This window comes from Trachemys scripta, chromosome 10 (genome assembly GCF_013100865.1).
Source record: "Trachemys scripta elegans isolate TJP31775 chromosome 10, CAS_Tse_1.0, whole genome shotgun sequence".
Classification (NCBI taxonomy): domain Eukaryota; kingdom Metazoa; phylum Chordata; order Testudines; family Emydidae; genus Trachemys; species Trachemys scripta.
In genome coordinates, this window is record NC_048307.1 from 50,995,423 (window position 1) to 51,016,437 (window position 21,015).

The window sequence follows — 21,015 nt, forward strand, 5'->3', positions numbered from 1 at the left end:
GGTCCTGTGGCACCTTTGAGACTAACAGAAGTACTGGGAGCATAAGCTTTCGTGGGTAAGAACCTCACTTCTGCATCTGAAGAAGTGAGGTTCTTACCCACGAAAGCTTATGCTCCCAATACTTCTGTTAGTCTCAAAGGTGCCACAGAACCCTCTGTTGCTTTTTACAGATTCAGACTAACACGGCGACCCCTCTGATACTAAACACTGAATAATGAGTCACTTATTGTAGGCACTACAGAAGAGGTGAGTTTTCAAGGAAGATTTGAATGGAAGAGAATAATGGCTTGATTGAACAAAGAAGCAATGATACTCCATATATAGGGTGAAAGAAAGAAGGCATGGAGAGGCTGGTAGGAGAAATGACTGTAGGGAGGGCCAAGGCTGGTATCATCGACAAAGCAGAAGAGATGACACAATGAGACTATGCTGCTAACTATTAATACAGATAATTTTTGGAATCCTAAACTTGACCATTTAATTACTTTGTGATATCAAGTCAGAACTGACTTTAATGCCAGAATATGGATCACTATGTGCAGTTTCCCCTTCGTTCACAGAAGGTGACAGTAAGACAAGAAATAATCTCAGTGTGGGCTCTAAAAGTAGGAGAAAACTGGACCTAAACTGATTACTATAAAGTAACAGCAAAGTAAAAATTGGGAGAAGCTTTCAAGGAAGAGAAAACACAGGGGTGGAGACAGATTAAAAAAAAGAAAGGGCTGCCAGTCACCACTGAAGGCAGTAAAGGAGCTCTTAGGTACGATCATTCACTCACAAACATCACTCCATTCAGCAATAATTCAGGTGATCAAATGAGAGTACAGTAATAGGAGTAAATATAAAGGATGCTAGGTAACTGGTCAAACAGGTTCACGTACTAGTGTTTGAGTTCTAGAGACCAAAGCTCAGATCTGAATGTTAACAAACAGATGAGTTTGGCAGTTTCAACCAAGTCCATGGACTTTGTCTGCCTATAAACTATTGCTTCAGGGTTTGGTGGCTTATGTTAAATTAGATACATTTTACAAGGCAGTCACTGTAATTCTCCAATTAGATGATTCATATAAAAAGCAAATTGTACAGAAATCTGATAAAAATAAATGTGGTGTAATGTTAGCGCTAAGTGTGTTTAATATTCAAATTACCAGAACAAAATGATCTTATATCCCTGTCAGTTGTGTTTGTCCCTTTAATGAAGAATAAAGGCATTCCAATACACTACCATATTGGAAGTGGGGGAGGGATAGCTCAGTGGTTTGAGCATTAGCCTGCTAAACCCAGGGTTATGAGCTCAATCCTTGAGGGGGACCACTTAGGGATCTGGGGCAAAAATCTGTCTGGGGATTGGTCCTGCTTTGAGCAGGGGGTTGGACTGGATGACCTCCTGAGGTCTCTTCCAACCTTGATATTCTAGGAGAGATGTGTATATATACACACACAGAGACAGTGTGTGCTCATTCAAGAGCTGTCCAGAAAAGGTGTCTCAGTCACCTAGCTACAATTTTTTTCATAACTGAATACCTCTGCTCCCACTTTAAATATTAAGGCAATCAGACTCTCTATAGCAATTTGGAACCAAAGAAATCAATTGAACTTTTAAACAGCAGGACAGAGGAGTCACAAAGGAGATCCAGGATGGATGACCCGGTAAGATGCAGGTGCTAGGATTTCTACCAGAATGCTGTCTCGGGGCTCGGCTTTGGAATTCTCTCTTTCATAACAGTCTCTGGCTATTTTAATGCGTGTTTGATAACTTTGAAGGCACCTATATTTGCTGGAAGAGAGGGTTTTCTCCCTCTCACAACTCAGCACTCTGACTGTTGGAGAGAGTCACTATTAGTCTACTCCTCCACAGTCTCCATTTACACAGTCCTTTGCCCTAAATTGCTCCAGTGATTTCTGCTGCTCCTCATAGCTTTCCAAAGCATTCAGACAGAAAGTGAAATAATTCTGTTCAATTACACTGCTGTCCTTAAGGTTCTGAAAAGCACAGGTGAAACTGACTGGTTTTCTTAATTCTACTCTACTGATGCTGCTTGAAAAGCTATGAGTAGAGACAGAGGAGCTGTCTGTCTGCTGTTCAGACTTAAGTTTATCTTCACATCTTTGCTGCCATTCGAACTAGAGGTTTTTTTGTTTTGTTTTTTTGGAATTGCTGAAGAGGAGAGATATGGGATAGCAAGAAACAGGGCAAAAGAGATAAGGCTAACAGCAGTAGTCCTACTGAACAGAACTGGGCTTTAGGAAAGTCATCAGCAACCAAGACTATTTGGACTAAGCCCACTCTCCTGACAGTTCACTCCACAAAATGCATGAAACCCGAGTGATGTATGTGTAGTTTTCTACTTATTAGATGAACAGCTTTGTGAGCCATTGTTGGAGAGAAGTCAACTGCATGTCAGGACAAAGGTGTATTTGAAGAACTCTATAAGAAAACTTTCATAAGGTCTGTCTGGCTCTAGCTAGTTTCATCATTTTCATGAACACCAAGTTCACCCAAAAAATTAAAATCAAGATGTGACACTTACGATAGTATTCTGCAATATCATGGACAAATCTTATGGAATTAAACCTTACTGAACTACATTTAACACCTTTGGGATCCACTGTATTGAAAATGCTGTTTGTGCACTCTTGTGGAATTGTATGAAAATTCTTCAGGAGGTGGAAGGATTAGTGCAATCTCTGGGAGATATTAGGAACTTCAAAGGACTTTTTGGAACAATACATGTGAAGTGAATTTCCTACGAAATACCTGGGGGTCAGAGGAATGCAAATGACCCACTATGAATCCATCCTTTTGAAGCTAAGCCCTAGGGAGAGAAACCAATTGTCTACTGATTACCTGCTCCTGAAAACTTCAGTTCAAAGACCTCCAAACTGAATAAAGAGGGCCTAAATTTTTCCCGTGTGCACTAGTTTTGAGCTAAGGCTGTTATGAACTTGTGACCACAAAAGAAACCTCTTTGGAGGGGTGCTGAAGGACTCATTTGCCAGAGCCCATACTAAAGACAGCTGGGCTGATCTCTGGTAAGCTTATTAGCATGCATGTAGGTTCTTTTATTTCTTTAATGTTTTTTCTGTAATGTTTATACCCAAAGAATAAATATTCTTGCATAGGAAGTGCTGTTTGGTAACTTATGACTATGGAAACCGCACTGTTAATCATCTCTGAGAAAAAAGGCAAAGCAGGGAGTCTGACTTTGATGGTGAATACACAGTATAATCAAGGAACTTTTCAGGCAGGAAATACCCAGTCAGGAGGTCTCCACCCAGGAAAGACAACAGCGAGGGAGCCAGAAGGTACCCTTTTTGGACCATGCATGGAAATACAGATGCTTTTGGCACTAAACTGTGACACAAGGAAACCCTCAAAGAAATATGAGATTGTCACTAGAGTAAATGAGTCAATGATGCATAATTTTTCTGCATTTATGTGACCACCATGAATACATTTCAGTAAAAACATTTATTTACATGTGAGGTAACACAGAGTTTATGTTTTTGTCACCGCTTGTTAATTCGATAACAGAAGTGGTGATTTTCTGTAGTGGAAATGTTTATTACTACATTAACTATTATGCCTGTAAAAGTATCCCTCACTTTTCCCTTAGTAGAAAAGTTTGGTTAAGCATCATTCCTTTTATCTCACTTAAAGCAAGTTATTAATCAACTTAATAAAACAGCATGTTTAGGGTAAAATTACATGTTTTCATACAAACCTACTAAAGACAACGTAGTCACTCCTCCTGCATCACATAACTGGTGCATATTTACTAGTGGAACCATACTACTAAAAAGCTATTAAAAAGTAGTATTACCATACTTGGTGCCCCCAAGTTTAGGGATATTGTAGAACTTCTTCTCTGGATTGTCATTTAATGTTTCAATTAAGTACTGGAACGGGCATTCTGAAAAATAATGCAGCAAATTATTAAGTGGAAAGAAAGAATGGTGCAGTGGTTCAGGCAGTAGCCTGGGGCTCAAAAGAATGCAGTTCTATTCCCTGTTTCACCACAGATGACCCTGAGTGACCTTGGACAAATCACTCAGGGCCAGATATTTCAGCACCTAAAGATGCAGATAGGTACCTTCGTGGGCTAAAACCCACTTCTGCATCTTTAGGTGCCTAAAAATCTGGCATCTAGTCTCAGTTCCCCATCTGCAAAATGATTATTCCCTACCTCCCAGGGGAGTTGTGAGGATAAGTACATTAAAGATTGTGAAGTACTATGGTAATAAGAGCCATATATGTACCTAAAGATAACAGACAGAAATGCACTTTATAACAGACCTTATTTAAAAAGTGAAGATAAAAAAAATCTGTAGAAAAGAACTGCATATTAATTTGAAATTGTTTTCAGAAGGAATACAAAAAGAATATTTATTGCCACTCAAATAATATTAACCTAAATGAACAATGTCCGTAATATCTCTTAAGAAGGCCTAAAGAACTCAATATAGTTTAAGAAATTCAAATTTGGTTTTAAAACAAAAGTTAAAACTGTGACACCACCCACTCCCAGTCTTACAAAAACCAATGGAACAACCCAGGTGAGTAAAGTTAAGTATACGCATAAGTTTTTGCAGGCAGAGGGTCTCTGTTGATTTTAAAAGACTGTATCAGCAATAGAAGCTTATCTTTTTTAGTAGGTTGCCTTGTTTTCACCTCCTACTTATTTACATTTTCACTGTAATGTAAATGCAGCATCATGGGCACTTTACAAATTATTTTGCTTTGATGGTAAGGCCCAGAATCTGCAAACATGCTCAAGTAGTCCATTTACGGGCATAATGTTACTCATGTGCTTAAATGTTCGCAGGATAATGAACTTAAAGAGGAACCAGAAATGGTCAATAAAAATAACTGAAAGATTTGGAGATACTAGTTTTAAAAAAGGTAGTGAAATACTTGGTGAGTTAGGGTATCTATTCACAAATATTTAAAGTGAGGCAGCTTAATAAATAGTAACAGCATGAACCTACACCCTTCAACCTTTTGAAGTAATGAACTACATAAGACTCAGTTTCAACATGGTAGGCTTTTGAATTAAAGGTTAAAAAACAAAGCCCTGTCTGATCTGTGCCTATCTATTGTAAAAGGTACCCAAGAAGAGCACAAGTATGAGATCCGTTGTTTTCAACCCATTTCTGATCCATGACTTGGAAAAGAGCCCAATAAGGATCGAGAGACTTGGGTCACAGAAAGGCCTGTCTTGAGAAATTTGGGGCCCAGTACAGCATATTCGCTGGGAGTCCTCCATCCCATTCATAACAGGTGTTATGAGGGCCCTTCTCAGCTCAGGGTCCGGTATAGCTGACACCCTCCCCGCCCTAATTACAGGGCAGTTTTTTGGCCATTTCGCTGTGGGGGGAGGAGGGGGGGGAGAGAGAAGTCAGCAGCACCGGGTCCCTGATGGGCAGCTAAGAGGTGTGCAGACAAGGAGGGGCCCGGGGGGTGAAGGCTGAGAACTCCCCTGGGATGGGGTGCGGGGCAGCAGCAGGGCCCACTACGCAGCACCGTTAGATCTATACGGAGCGGTGCCAGGAGCGAGGGGGCAGCTGCTCGCGGTGCCGCTCAGTGGTGCCCACGGGCGGCTCTCCACGCCGCCTTGGGCCCTGCCCAGCGGAGAAGGGATTCACCCAGACTCGGCCGAGCCCCATCCCCCGCCCGGGGACTGCGAGCCTGTCCGTGCAAGCCGGGGATAGCGGAAAGGGGCTGAACAAAGGACGGCAGATAGTGGAGGCGGCTACGGGGTGTGTGTGTGGAGGGGGGTGGGGGGGGGGGGGGGCCCAGGGGGGGGGGGGGGGGGCCGGGGGGGAAGGCGGGGGGGGGAGGGGGGGGGGGGGTCACACCAGACCAGGAACGCGGGGGCGCTGGGCAGAAGCCGGAGCCCTTCGGGAGAGGAATCGCCCCTCCCCGCCGAGCCCGGCTCGCACTGACCTGGCCTTGCAGGGTCCATCGCTGGCGACCATATTAACTCTACGTGGGGAGGGGGATGAGGAAGACTCGGGGAGGGGGCCGTGGAGGCGGAGCCATCACCAAACATCGCGAGACTAACAAAGAGTTCCGCCCGTCCGATTAGTTGACACAGCTCACGCGAGACCTTGGGTCATAGCAATAAAGGAAAAACAGCGGGGATCTCGTGAGAATTAGCTGTGGGGGAGGATACCGTGCGCGGCCGCTCTCGCGACAGTTCCAGGCTCAATGAAGGAGGGGGTTGCTGGGGGGAAGTGTTTTTGCTAGTGGCTTGGGTGCCAGGGCAGGTCAGCCTCAGTCTGGGCGTGAGCGCAGCTTCCGGCGACTCTCTTGTTCCATGCCCTGGGGCCCCGGCGAGACCGTGGTTGTGCTGGGCTACGCGGGAGCAGACTGTGGGTGACTGGGACTGTCTCACGGGGGCTGCCCCCAGGTGCTGGTTGCGAGGCTCGGCGCTTCTGAACGCTCGGCTTCCTAGGGCCAGGGCTACGTGCCACCTCTGAGCTTTGCCCAGGCAGGGAGAGTTGGGGGCACAAGGGGTGGCTGGCCCTGAGGGCAGCACCCAGGTCCCATCCAGCTGGGCCATTCACAGGGGGCAGGTGGGTGCTCGGGTTCATTTCATGCTTCCCTGGAGCTGCCGTGAGCTTGCGTAAACTGCTTTTTAGTGCCCCTTCCATTCTGGGTCCGGTTCTGTTCAATATCTTCATCAATGATTTAGATAATAGCAGAGAGAGTACACTTATAAAAGCCGTAACAGATACCAAGCTGGGAGGGGTTGCAAGTACTTTGGAAGACAGGATTAAAATTCAAAATGATCTAGACAAACTGGAGAAATGGTCTGAAGAAAGTAGGCTGACATTCAATAAGGACAAAGGCAAAGTACTCTATTTAGGAAGGAACAATCAGCTGCACACATACAAAATGGGCAATGACTGCCTAGGAAGGAGAACTGGAAAGGGATCTGTGGGTCATAGTGGATCACAAGCTAAATATGAGTCAACACTGTAATGCTGTTGCTTTAAAAAAAAAATTCTGGGCTGTATTAGCAGGAGTGTTGTAAGCAAGACACAATAAGTAATTCTGCTCTACTCTGCATTGATTAGGCCTCAACTGGAATATTGTGCCCAGTTCTGGGTGCCACATTTCAGGAAAGATGTGGACAAATTGGAGAAAATCTGGAGTAGAGCAACAAAATGATTAAAGGTCTAGGAAACATGACCTATGAAGGCAGATTGAACAAATTGTGTTTGTTTAGTCTGGAGAAGAGAAGACTGAGAGGGGACATGATAACATTTTTCAAGTACATAAAAGGTTCTTACAAGGAAGAGGGAGAAAAATTGTTCTTCCTAACCTCTGAGGCTAGGACAAAAAGCAATTGGACAATTGCAGCAAGGGCAGTTTAGGTTGAACATTAAGAAAAACTTCCTAATTGTCAGGGTGGTTAAACACTGGAATAAATTGCCTAGGGAGGTTGTGGAATCCCCATCATTGGAGATTTTTAAGAGCAGGTTAGCAGGGGACTGGACTAGATAACCTCTCGAGGTCCCTTCCAGTCTTATGATTCTATGATTCCCTTGTCCCTTTGACTGGATGTTTTATTGTTCCTCCAGCACTGAGCAATGTTAGCAAAGCAAAGAGCTCTGTGCCCTACTGTCATCTGTTTGAAGAGTGATGCACAAACTATTGCAATGTGGTCCAAGCACCTGAGATCCCAGATCCGGAGCTGATGCTAAATACAAGTGAAATTGACTAGACCATTCTCATTGGCCAAGCTGAATTGACTGCAAAAAGTAAACAGAATAGATAATAATTAGTAAATTAGGCTTCATTAATTCTGTAATTTAATAACAAAGTGGATTAGTAATGCAGCAGAGGAGAGGGTTTTTTTAATAAAGGGACACTGTCAGCTTGAAATCAAGTCAATAAACAAATTTAAAGTAGTTGGAGGTGTTACTTGTAAGGTCAGTAAGAATTGAAATTCAGACTGAAGAGTGACATTTTTTAAAAAGTTGATAATTCATGTCCTCCCCACAGCTGTGCAATGTCCAAAATCAAATATTTGACCTTCCAGGTAGAAAAGATTGGGAAAGATCCGTTTTTCCTGCAATAGCAGATATAAATTACACCTCCATGCAACTGCCTGTCCTCTGTGCCCCAGGCAAAATTCAGCCAAAGGAGAGCAGGTCACTTGCACTGGTTGGGGTTTCCATCCGAATATGTAAGTTTCTTTACTTTTCACTGAGGGTCCTACCGAAGTCCTAGCAGCATGTGCTGCAGTTAGGATACACCCTTAGCTACTCTAGTTATGCCCCTCAATAACCAATGTTGCCCATTTTTTGGACATCCTCCCTGACCAACACTGCCCCCAGGCCATTTTGGGTCCTCGGGAGTATGCAAGTGTGTGAGTTCTTTGCACCATTGCAATCTTCCCCCAGTGAACTTTTTGTCAAGGAAGTCCCTGGACCTGCAGTTATGGAAGGTGGCCCACAGGAGACTATGTACCAGCTACTCCATTATTAGGTTGTCTGAACAAGATGATTCCTTGTGTTCCTTGTTTGCTGGGTTGTAGGGCACCCTGATGAAATGAACAGACACTTGCTTAAAGGACTTCACCATCTCCACACTACTCAGATTCATGTCTTTGGACATTTTATATCTTTAGGACCTCAGATGATTTGCTGTGGGTTTGGAATCCTATTACTGGCTTATCAGAAGAAACAAATGACCATTGCCTTTTAATCTTCTTGGTCAAAGTAATTTTGGAGCTGTAGCCCCTGAAGAACAGCAAATATGCTGTAACAAAGACAAAATGTGTTGCAACTAGGAACTTGCTCCCCACCCCTTATTTTGACTATTGGGATTTATTTTTCTTTTTCTCTCCCTTTTTTGAACATATTACACAACGTGTATTTTGGTTGTATCTTTATTTCAGATGTTAATATATGGATACAAGATAGGAATCAGACCCATCTATGCACAATTTTTTTCCACCTTTTCTTTTCAATACAAAAACTTACTTTAAAAAATAGATCTACCCTTGGCTGATATGTCTGTATGCATTAAACTCCTCCTCCCTCACCTTCTGAAATGTCTGTCACAGCTTGTGGAGTGCAGAATTATGTTCAAGAGAAGGGGTCTGAACAAACGCCGCTTTGTCACGTATAAATTGAGCAGATACAACTCCAAAGGCTTTTATAGCCTCTTATAACATATATAGCCCCTTATTTATACTAGTGAATAGTAATTTACATGAATAATTTCAGTGGAGTTCAAAGTCTGGCCTAAATAGCTGTTGGGAACAATGGAACTAATAGAATGAGTAATGAGTATAAAATACTACCTACCTACATCTTATATAGTGCTTTTCATCAGTGAATTTCAAAGGACAAATCATTACCCCAATTTTTCAGATGGGGAAACTGAGGCACAGAAAGGCATAGTGACTTGCCAAGGACACCCATAAGGCAGTGGCAGAAATAGAACCCAGTCTCCTGCATCCAACTCTAGTGCTCTGTCCATTGGGCAACACGGTCTCTCACCCATACTGCTACTTGAAGTCTGCAGTGTTACCCTGGAAAATCTCTTACTCCTGGACCTAAAGTGTGAAAACACAAGTTGTCTCTACTGGTTACAAGTTTCTGGTAGAAACTCATAAGAATCGGTTTACTCAAAGCCATGCAGCTAGTTTGTGCTTTCTAACACAATTCATCTTGGCACTTCTTACTGTCTCTCAATTCCTGCACTTAACACAGATTTTTGATAGTGGAGGCTGTTCCAGTTTCTGTCACCTGTGCTAAGGTAAGACAAAGGCTGATGGTGTTCATCCACTAAGCATACAGCCAAATAAGGAGAGGTTTAGCTAGAATAGAATGTAGCTGGGGGGGCTGTTTATTGGTGGGAGACAAGTGAGATCATACTTTTATAACACTGCACTCTCAATTTTTTCCAAAATCTCCCATCACTGTGCTAGCAGCTCCACTGGTGGGAGTGCTAGTGTAGACATGGGTCTAGAATTCTCCAGCATCATTAAACCTTGGATCATTCCCACAGCGTTAAAATGCTGGTGGCCAGTCTACACTAGTTTTCCCACCATTGCTTCTAGGACCAGTGGAGTTGCACCAGTTAGTGCAACAGTGGTAGGCTTTATGGAAAATTCCAGTGCAAATACAGCCTTAGGGCCTTATTGGGTATGCCTACACAGCCTGAGGTAGTGAGCCTTCCAGCCCAGGTTGATAGACTTGGGCTAGCAGGACTCATGCTAGTGCTTGAAAAATAATTGTGTAGACAGCACTTTGAAATTGTGGCTCTGGCTCTGAAGCCAAGTCAAGGCTCACTGAATTTCAGAGCCTGAGCTGCAATGGGTCTACACTAATAAAAACAATTGATTGCGTGAATAATCGCATTGTTAAACAATAATAGAATACAATTTATTTAAATATTTTTGGATGTTTTCTACATTTTGAAATATATTGATTTCAATTACAACACAATACAAAGTATACAGTGTTCACTTTATATTTATTTTTGATTACAAGTATTTGCACTGTAAAAAAACAAAAGAAATAGTATTTTTCAATTCACCTAATACAAGTAATGTAGTGCAATCTCTTTATCATGAAAGTTGAACTTACAGATGTAGAATTATGTACAAAACACTGCATTAAAAATTTTAGAGCCTACAAGTCCACTCAGTCCTACTTCTTGTTCAGCGAATTACTCAGACAAACACGTTTATTTACATTTGCGGAGATAATGCTGCCCGCTTCTTGTTTACAATGTCACCCGAAAGTGAGAACAGGCTTTCTCAGGGCACTGTTGTAGCCAGTCTCGCAAGATATTTATGTGCCAGATGTGCTAAAGATTCATGTCCCTTCATGCTTCAACCACCATTCCAGGGGACGTGCCTCCATGCTGATGATAGGTTCTGTTCGATAACAATCCAAAACAGTGCGGACCAATGCATGTTCATTTTCATTATCTTGGGTCAGCATCTTTTTTGGTGGTTTGGGTTCTGTAGTTTTGGCATCGGAGTGTTGCTCTTTTAAGACTTCTTAAAGCATGCTCCACACCTCGTCCCTCTCAGATTTTGGACGGCACTTCAGATTCTTAAACCTTGGTTCGAGTGCTGTAGCTATCTTTAGAAATCTCACATTGGTACCTTCTTTGCATTTTGTGAAATCTGCTGTGAAAGTGTTCTTAAAATGAACAAAATGTGCTGAGTCATCATCCAAGACCGCTATAACATGAAATATATTGGAGAATGCAGGTAAAACAGAGCAGGGGACATACAATTCTCCCCCAAGGAGTTCAGTCACAAATTTAATTAATGCATGTTTTTTTTTAAAACAAACATCATCAGCATGGAAGAATGTCCTTTGGAATGGTGGCCAAAGCATGAAGGGGCATACAAATGTTTAGCATATCCAGCACGTAAATACCTTGCAATACCAGCTACAAAAGTGTCATGCAAATGCCTGTTCTCACTTTCTAGTGACATTGTAAATAAGAAGAGGGCAGTATTATATCCTGTAAATGTAAACAAACTTGTTTGTCTTAGCGATTGGATGAACAAGAAGTAGGACTGAGTAGACTTGTAGGCTCTGAAGTTTTACACTGTTTTGTTTTTGAGTGCAGTTATGTAACAAAAAAAATTACATTTGTAAGTTGCACTTTCACGACAAAGAGATTGCACTACAGTACTTTTATGAGGTGAATTGAAAAATACTATTTTATCATTTTTACAGTGCAAATATTTATAATGAAAAATAATATACTTTGATTTCAATTACAACACAGAATACAATATATATAAAATGTAGAAAAAGCATCCAAAATATTTAATACATTTTAATTGGTATTCTATTGTTTAACAGTGCGATTAATCATGATTAATTTTTTTAATCGTGATTAATTTTTTTGAGTTAATCGCGTGAGTTAACTGCATAGTCTACATAGCTATTTTTAGCACAGTAGTATAAGCTTTGTGAGCCCAAGTCTATCGACCCGGGCTGGGAGGCTTGCTCCTGTGGGCTATGTAGGTGCATAGGCGCCGACTTCCCCTCTGCCCGGTGGGAGCTCGACCCCCACCCCTGCACCGCCCTCACTATGCCCCCATTCACCCCTTCCCCAAAGTCCCTGCCCCCATTCCACCCCGTTCCCCCAAGTCCCCACCCTGCCTCTTCTCCTCCTCCTCACCTGAGCGCACCGCATCCCTGCTCCTCCCTCGCCCTCCCGGAAAGTCCTAAGTGCCGCCAAACAGCTGTTAGGCGGCAGGGGGGGAGGAGTGGGGACGTGGTGCGCTCGGGAGGGGGACTAAGCGGGAGCTTGGCTGCCGGTGGGTGCGGAGCACCTGCTAATTTTTTCCCATGGGTGCTCCAGCCCACTCCGGAGTACCCACGGAGTCAGCGCCTATGTGTAGGTGTATCTACACAGGCCTGCTTTTACCCTTAAAGGAGAAGAGAGCACATTAATTCCTCCTGTGCAAACTGGTTATATACCTGACTCATTAATAGTGGCCCATCTGTCATCAGGATCAAAGGAATTTGTAGAGGAGTTCTTCTCCTCCACATCGGTGGGACCCACAGGTGCTAAGTGCGGGAGGTGGGATATTGTGTGAGCATCTTGCTCCTTTGGGTTGTCCTCTGCTGGCACTTTGTAGTATACTTGTGAACAGGCACAGCACTTGGCTCAGCCATCTTTGCTGAAAGGTTGTTGAAGTGGCAGGGTTTTGCTTGAATTATAGGATTTGTGGAAGAGCAGCCTGTAGATTAGTAAAGGTCTAATTGTATTAAACTGGCCACAAGAGGGAGATCTGTGACTATAATATAAGTAATGTAGCCATTTGGAGAGAGAGGCTGGGTGAGGTAATATCTGTTATTGGACCAGCTTAGAAGTTACCTCACCCACCTTGTCTCTATACGCAAACTGACAGTGATCAAATAATTGACAATGACCAACATAAATGAATGCTGAAACATTGCTAAGTTTTAGAAACTTCGAAGTGCTTTCTCTAGTTCATAATAAACTTCATATCCATGTATACAAAAATCATAAATAATTGATTCTCTTATGTTTCTTCAAATAAAAGCAGTGGTAGAAGGAAAGAAAACTGGCTAAATTTTTGGCCAGAAACTTGCACAGCTTTTAAATTAGTTGGTTATATGTAATGTTAGAGTTGGGTTGTATTCAGTCATAAAGACTGATTATGATATATAGCAAGGTCTATGTATGACTGCAGCCCCATTTAAGTACTTAACATAGGGTTTAAAATTTGCACCGGTTTGAGATTTACCCAGAAAGAGTAAAATGAACGATACTAATTGTTGTCATTTAAAATCTGCCTATCAGCAATCTCTAGGCATGTATAAAATACGAGCATTAAAAATATCCAATGTGTCAGCCAATCTACATTAGTTAACCAAACTACCACTCCTCCAATCCACCAGAACAAGCCTCTTAGAATAAATGAAAGTAAGTATACCCCTTTCCCATAGAGAAACCACTCCAGAGCCTGTCTGTGAGAGTGCCCAGCTGTGTGTGGCACCTTTAGGACAGCATCCTGGAATTCCCCTTATCTTCAGTGTTGCATGCAGTAATTCTCAGTGTTCTGATAAGAACAGATTTAAAAATTGTATTAAGATGATTTCTACACTTGTCTATTGTCACCGGCATGGCTCTCACTGGTAAACAATAGCATCTAGGGAGAGGTTCAGGTAATGGCAAACCTCTTTGGGAGGCATAGTGCTGAAAAAGCCTCAGAGACAATTCCTGATGTGGCTTTCAGAATGGGGGAATGCAGAGTAAGCATTAGCTATACAAATATTTAGATTGCATGCTCCCCAGTTCATCCTCTAGTGTCATTGCTGTTGGGAAGAAAGATCTCCACTCATCTTCATCATTCACCAGAGCTGTTGACATCTTTTAAGTGAGTTTAATGCCAGTGGAAGATGCTGTACTGACAGCCCTGAGACCGATGACCGTTTTTTGTCCACAAAACAGGAACAACCAAGTATAAGAAAGTCATTAATTAAGCATGTACAAAGAGGGAAAGTTTAGCATATATAATATAGGGTTACCATATATCCGGTTTTTCCCGGACATGTCCGGCTTTTCGGCAATCAAACCCCCGTCCGGGGGGAATTGCCAAAAAGCCGAACACGTCCAGGAAAAATACCGGCCGGGCACTTCCTCTCCTGCGGCTGCTCTGCTCCTCCCCTGACTCAGACTTCGGCTCTGTTTAAGAGCCAAGGTGCCCGAGCCAGCGCTACCGGCTTCGGGCAGCCCCCGTGCCTCCGGACCCTGCGCCGCCGGAGCAGAGCAGCTGGAGCCGGGGAGGAGAAGTGCCCAGCCAGCGGCTGGGGTCCGGAGTCAAGGGGGCTGCCCGAAGCCGGTAGCGCCGTGGCGTGTCCTCTTTTTTTTATTTTTTAAATATGGTAACCCTACATAATATATTATATAGGGATCTATTTTTGCCATCAGTTCTACTGGGCAATCAATGAATATTCTGAAACATGTTGGGTGATATCCTGGCTCCACTGAAGGCAATAGCATAACTCCCAGTGACTTCACTGGGGCCAGGATTTTACCATTATGTTTATATATCATTTAAGATTGACAGGGTAGTGTAAGTGTATGTGCCTCAGCTGTGGTTTGAAGGAGCCAGTCTTCAGTTCTCTGCTGAGGGTGCTGATTATGATGCTGGTTTTTGTAGAATGGACACCTGCCCACGAGAAGCTAAATTGAGACCAGAAATTCATTTCACCAAGGCCTCCAAACCCCTGTCTAAGAGTAGCCATTTGTAATGATTACCATTGTGGGCAGGATTCAAACTGACAACTTACAGCAAAATGCTCACGTGAGCAGGTGCCCTTCCCAACCTGCTCTCAAACACAATCCCAAGTCAGGTGACCTGGGCCAGCCACAGTTTTTTTTATCACTTTGTCGATGTGCCCAGAGAGATCCAGACTACCTACATGTCAGACTGGTCAAAGCCATGTCTCTTTTTTATATATATTTGCTGTATGCCAGGGGTGTCAAACTCAATTGCACAGGGGGCCAAAACTCAAAACTCGCGGGCCGAACAGTATAACCATTTATTTAACAGACTAAATATTTATGTTTTTTAACCATTAATATGAACCAAAATACAGGATATCATTCCAAAATAAATACATTTCAACTTAAAATATTTTGCTCTTCATAAAAAAAATCCTGTCAATACAATACATTCAAAATCTGTACATGCTGGAATATTAAAAAATCTGAAAATATAAATAAAAAATTGAATTTAAAGCAAAAGTATAATCATAACAAATCATAACATTCCATTTTCTTGTCCTATTTAGTCAGAGCCTGATACTTGGAGTCTTTTCTTTGCAACAAGTTCGTTTATGTTTGGGGTTAGGTTCTGTGTTGTGAAGATTCTCAGGATCGATTGCAGGTGTTCATCAGTGAGGCGACTCCTGTGTGACGTTTTGTTAATTTTCATCACAGAGAACAGCTGCTCGCACAGATATGTGCTGCCAAACATGGACAGGATTCGAGCCGCATGTTGGCGGAGCTGCGGCATCGCTTCAGGAATGAAGCGAGTGAACTGTGCTGGCCCCGCAGTGTCGTACTTTGCCTTCAGTGTCCTGTTACATTGCAGTTCTATCAGCTCCATCTGCATTTCTACAGGTGCGGTTTCCACATCGACTGCAAATGGGTTGCGAAGCAGCTCGAAGTTACTTTTCTGTGCCTCAAAGTCACTGAAGCGCCGTGCGAACTCAGTGCGCAGCGCGCTGAGTTTTTCAGCAAAGGTGGCATTTGGGAAAACTGTGGCACTTTCTTGGTTCCGTATTACTTGGCAACAGGGAAAGTGAGACAGGTTGCATTGGTGCATTTGTGTCTCCCATAAGCGCAGCTTCACTTGAAATGCCTTCACTGCATCATGCATATCGGTTATTATGTGCTCCCGTCCCTGGAGTTGAAGGTTTAAAGCGCTAAGATGCGACGTTATGTCAGCCAGGAACGCCAACTCACATTTCCACTTTTCATCCCGCAGAACTGTGCAGTCTTTCCCCTTACTGTCCATGAACTGGCAGATTTCCTCTCGCAGCTCAAAGTGTCTTTTGAGAACTTTTCCCCGACTTAGCCACCGGACCTCCATATGATATGGCATATCGCCAAACTCGCTATCTATTTCCCGCAGAAAAGACTGGAATTGGCGGTGATTTAAACCGTGGGCTCTGATAAAGTTGACGGTTTGTGTTACAGTGTTCATCACATGATCCATTTTTAGGACTTTAGCACTCAGCGATTCCTGGTGTATGATGCAATGATACACTGTCAACTCACCGGCACAGTTCTCCTCCCGCATCTTTGAGCGCATCCTTCCCACCAGTCCATTTTTTTCACCACACATAGCAGGTGCGCCATCTGTTGTAAGTCCAACGAGTTTTTCCCACGGCAGTTTCATGTCGGTTACACTTTGAAATACATTTCCAAAGATGTCTTCTCCTTTCGTTGTCCCGTGCATCGATTTAATGTCCAGTATTTCCTCTGTTACGCACAAATTGGAATCCACACCACGGATAAATATCGCCAGCTGTGCAGTGTCAGTCGCGTCAGTAGTTTCATCCACGGCAAGGGAGTATGCAACAAAATCTTTTGCTCTTTCAATCAACTGTGTTTTCAAATCAGTCGCCATCTCACAAACCCGATTAGCAACAGTGTTTCTGCTGAGGCTTACATTTGCAAACGCTCGCGTTTTATCTGGACAAAGGACGTCGCACACTTTCATCATACAATTCTTTACGAATTCCCCCTCGGTAAACGGCCGTCCTGATTTGGCGATCTCTTCGGCCACAATGAAACTTGCTTTCACAGCAGCTTCACTTTGTGATTTTGCTTTGGTGAAAAACGTCTGCTGGGATGTCAAATTCTTCTTCAACTCCTCTACCTTTTGTAGCTTCTGTCCTGCGCTCAGGTTTTTGAATTTGTTCTCATGTTTCGTCTCGTAGTGCCGTCTTAGGTTATACTCCTTCATTACAGCGATATTACTCCCGCAAAGGAGACACACTGGTTTACCTGCAATTTCAGTAAACATATACTCATTCTCCCACCGGCTTTGAAAGCCTCGGTTTTCAGAATCAATTTTTTCTCTTGGCCATTGTTGGGGTCTAGCTTTGATTTGATATTAGCGTTGTATACATCAACAGACCGCGAACTTGAACCGCGGCTTGCCGTTGGCGGCAATTGCACTGCATCATGGGATTTGTAGTGTGTGTTATTGGGGCGTCATATCACAGGGCCATTAAAAACAGATATATAAAACGATTTCGCGGGCCGGATATAATTGTATGGCGGGCCGGATGTGGCCCGCGGGCCTTGAGTTTGACACATGTGCTGTATGCAGTGTCCTATCCATTGCTTTCATGCTGACTGGCTTTCTGTAGTAGCTTTTTCTAATAAGCCTCATCCAAGCATTCTGTGCTGCAGCCAAATAACCTGGGGCAGAGGGCAGGTTATCACCTTCTGCTCCCTCCATCACACAGGGCAATGTGACACATGCCAGCTAGAAGCAATTTGCTCCAAGAAGTGTCTAGAAGGAGAGCACAGTGTTGATGAAGTGATCTGTAAATGCTTGGCTGGTGGATGTTGCAGAGGTAGTTGCAGACATTCTTTCTAGGAGACAAGCGAGACGTGTCTTCAGAGAGATCCTTTCCTTTGATTCCTAGGAGGTTCTGGCTGACCCTTTTGTCTTGCTTTTATTTTCTGAAGGAGGCTTGAGGGGTCTCCAGAAGGACAATGTCAGTGTGACTTCTGGTGATCATCTCCAGTTGGCTGAAGGCTGGCTGTGGTGGATGAGGCAAAACGAATCAGAAGAATTTGTGCGTGTTTATTTTAAATCTTTTTAGGACACTTATTGAAATGTTTTTCCAGTGTCACAGGACCTCTGGTTTTCTAATACCCTTTTCCTAAACAAACAGGCAGTTTTTAAAACCACAAACATCCACATTTTTAACAAGCTGTTTGAGCAGGGTAAGGCATATGGGCTCTTAATGTTAATTCAGGTTGAAAACCTTTCTGTTGGTTTACATAGTAGTTTCCTCCTATTCCATAGTTCTGCCCGATGGTTTTCAATGGTTCTATCAGAATCTGAAAGGAGCCTTAGAAATAAATTAATGGATACCTATAGTATGTTTGTATAACGGTCCGAGCATGGTTTGCTGCTTTCAGAATTCTTTCTTAGCTTCCCAGCTGGAGTCCAGTATCCTAGAGGAAGTTGAATTCAAGGGAGAGTTTACCATGAAGAAAAAGCAAGGTCAGTTGCCTCTGCTTTGTAATCAGAACTGACAGAAGCCCACTGAAGTGTCTCGGTGAAAAACAGAAAGCAAAGGCGAGCGTTCCAGGGTGCTTGTGCAAAAGTCTGAGTAAGGCTATTACTGTATCTAAATCAATCTAAAGGATTTTAAGAGTACCAGTCACCATAGTTTATAAGTCCCAAACAGGAAGCACAGTAATTACTGGATAAGATTGGGCCACATTATACCCTCAGGTCTCTGCTTCAAAGAGCTTACACTGTAAATAAAGAAAAATACAAAGGGGGAGGGGAGAGCAGGGCAATATGTGAGACTTTTTAACTGTTGCCTATTTGCTTTGGGTCCCTTGCTCATAAAACCAGATGAAAGAGTGATGTTACCAACCAACCCCCCATAAAACCACATCCTCCCCTTACCATCTTCTCTTTCTGAGAGAAAGCACGGCCTAGTGCTTAAAGCATAGGACTGTGAGTTGAAGTCGGTGTTCTAATCTGGGCTGCAGAGACTCCCTGTGTGATCTTGGGGTGCTTAGGGCTCCAATCCAGCACTCCTTCCTTGTACAGCCATCCCATTTAAATCACTGGGATATCTAAATGTGGAGTGCTTGCAGAATTGAGCTCTTATCTCTGTGTACCTTAGTTTCCTCATCTATAAAATGGGGGTAATAGATAAGTATTATTATTCACAAAGGGGTCATTGGGAGGGGTATTTCACGCACATTTAAGTGTTTTGAGATCCATGAATGGAATGTGCTGTAGGAAATGCAAAGTATTACTAATAAACATCAGGAAAGATTCCCTCAATTTGAGCTGTATTTTACAGGAAACCATATAGCACAGTGGGGTCTTGGTCCCCGAGTGGGGTTTCTAGGCACTACGAAAACACAAATAATAGTGCTATCTGTGTATCCAGAAGATTATAGATAGTCACTCTAGGGAAATGGCAAAAGCTCCAGTGCTTGAGCCCCATAAAACAAGACTGGACAAAGAACTGGAGAACATGCTATCCTACAATGGTTCCCTGGAGAAGGACAAGATGGGACCTAATCACTCTCTTCTATTTCTAATTTCTATTCTTCCGTTCAGTATTTAGCTACAGTACAGAAATAAAGCAACTGAACTTTTTTCCACTCACAAGTGAAGTCTGAGAATAAAGAATGACACATCTTTAAAAACTTCTGTAGAACATTTATGTAAGAAATTAAGGTCAGTCCAATCTAGCAATGGTCCGTCTAAGGCACATGAGCAAATCTACACAGACAGGCAGGACCAGTAATTTATGTTTAGGGAAACAATGACGCAGACATTGCTCAAAGACATGCTAGTTTAAAAAAGAAGGAAGAGCTGATTTGACAGTGACAATTAGCCATCAGTAAGATGATCAAGAGTTTTAAGTCTCATGTCATTGGACAATAGTAGGAAGAATTAAAGAAAATGAATATGAATGTTCTCTTTGACACTACTGTATGTATTATCTAGCGTGAGGGCAGCTACACAGATTTAACATCCCCAATGACATCTGGAAGTCTTCAGAGAGATTGATTTGAGCCCTCTCCTCCCCATCCCCCCCAGGTTGTGTAACTTGTCACATGCTTTCTTTCTCTGTTGCAGGGGGAGGGGGGATTAGCCAGGAGTGAGAGAGCTACAGGGGACTAAACTGTGTTTCTGAGGGAAAAAAAGCATGTTGAAACTGTCTGCTAAGTAATATCCTGGGGAAAAGAACACTTAGAATCTAGATGCCCCTCTTCCTGTAACCAATTTGTATCAGAGGGAATTAAGACCCCAGTTAGAAATAAGATTTATACCAATTCTTTAGAGTTCTTATTATTGATTAGTTGTATTAGCATAGTGCTTAGGAGTCCTAGTCATGGATCAGGATCCCATTGCAGTGGGTGCTGTACAAACAGAATAAAAAGAGGGTCCTTGCCCCAAGAGCTTTCTCAGCCTGTATCTCTGATATCTGTTCCAGGCCTTACTACTTTGGGTTCAAGTTTAGTACCTGGTTTACTAATAACCTTTCCAGTTATCTTTTTGAACAAAAATATCCAAGGTGTTATTTGGAGGGAAATCCTGTAAAGTGTATTCTAACCTGTCCCTCTGGTGACCATTCCTTCAGCAGGTATGCATGATATTTTATAGAGGCTAGATATGACAGTATTAAAACTCCCAAAGTGCTGTACCAGCACACATGGGTGTCTTTGTAAAACATAGGATGGATTATTTGGGAATGGCCCCTTCAGTTGTTCCAAAGTTCTGGTCGGGAATATGCAGGAGATCCAGCCATCTAGGAGACTTTTCTTCACAGCCTCATTTTGGGTTCAGTACGTTTTTACCCCTTCTCTGCACATACTAACCACCTCAGCCTTACATTTTTTTTTAAGATAGTTAAATAGGAGGGAAAGCTTGGTGCAGGGAATCTTGGTCAGTCCAGGTCCTAAGAGAGAAGACCAGAGGGGAAACCCCTCCCACACACCAAGGGATATACGAGAGACCTTAACTAGTCATTTCCTGGTTATTAGATGTTTGAGTCTGTGGTTGTGAAGTCCCCCCTAATGGAAGGGTACAGAGGCAGAAGGCACTGATGTGTGGCAAACAAACAACTCCATCTTAATAAAGTTTAATCCAGCATTGCTCCCTTGCTTTCTCTCCCCGATCCCAAATAAGCTAGGTAAAATACTAATTGTTAATGCTGTACATTTGTTCTCTACAATTTGGCTGAGGCTGAAGCCTGAAC

General features: G+C 42.9%; 2 protein-coding genes across 3 annotated transcripts in view; both read right to left on the minus strand.

Annotated features, from left to right (window-relative positions):
- The window catches only part of IREB2 (iron responsive element binding protein 2), a 39,920-nt gene extending 33,855 nt beyond the window's left edge, over nucleotides 1–6,065 (minus strand). For both annotated transcript variants that reach the window (XM_034782797.1, XM_034782798.1), the window contains exons 1-2: nucleotides 5,948–6,065; nucleotides 3,825–3,914 (exon numbers count right to left, since the gene is read on the minus strand). In XM_034782797.1, coding sequence (XP_034638688.1) covers nucleotides 3,825–3,914; nucleotides 5,948–6,053 — 196 coding nt within the window. In that variant the 5' untranslated portion in view covers nucleotides 6,054–6,065. The remainder of the gene's footprint in view (nucleotides 1–3,824; nucleotides 3,915–5,947) is intronic.
- Nucleotides 6,066–15,048: 8,983 nt separating this feature from the next.
- LOC117883907 (general transcription factor II-I repeat domain-containing protein 2A-like) lies at nucleotides 15,049–20,389 on the minus strand. The gene is made up of 2 exons (XM_034783762.1): nucleotides 20,371–20,389; nucleotides 15,049–17,143 (listed from the first exon to the last, which is right to left on the minus strand). Exons 1-2 carry the CDS (start codon nucleotides 20,387–20,389, stop codon nucleotides 15,321–15,323), a joined length of 1,842 nt encoding a protein of 613 aa, XP_034639653.1. The 3' UTR covers nucleotides 15,049–15,320.
- Between the last annotated feature and the right edge of the window lie 626 nt (nucleotides 20,390–21,015).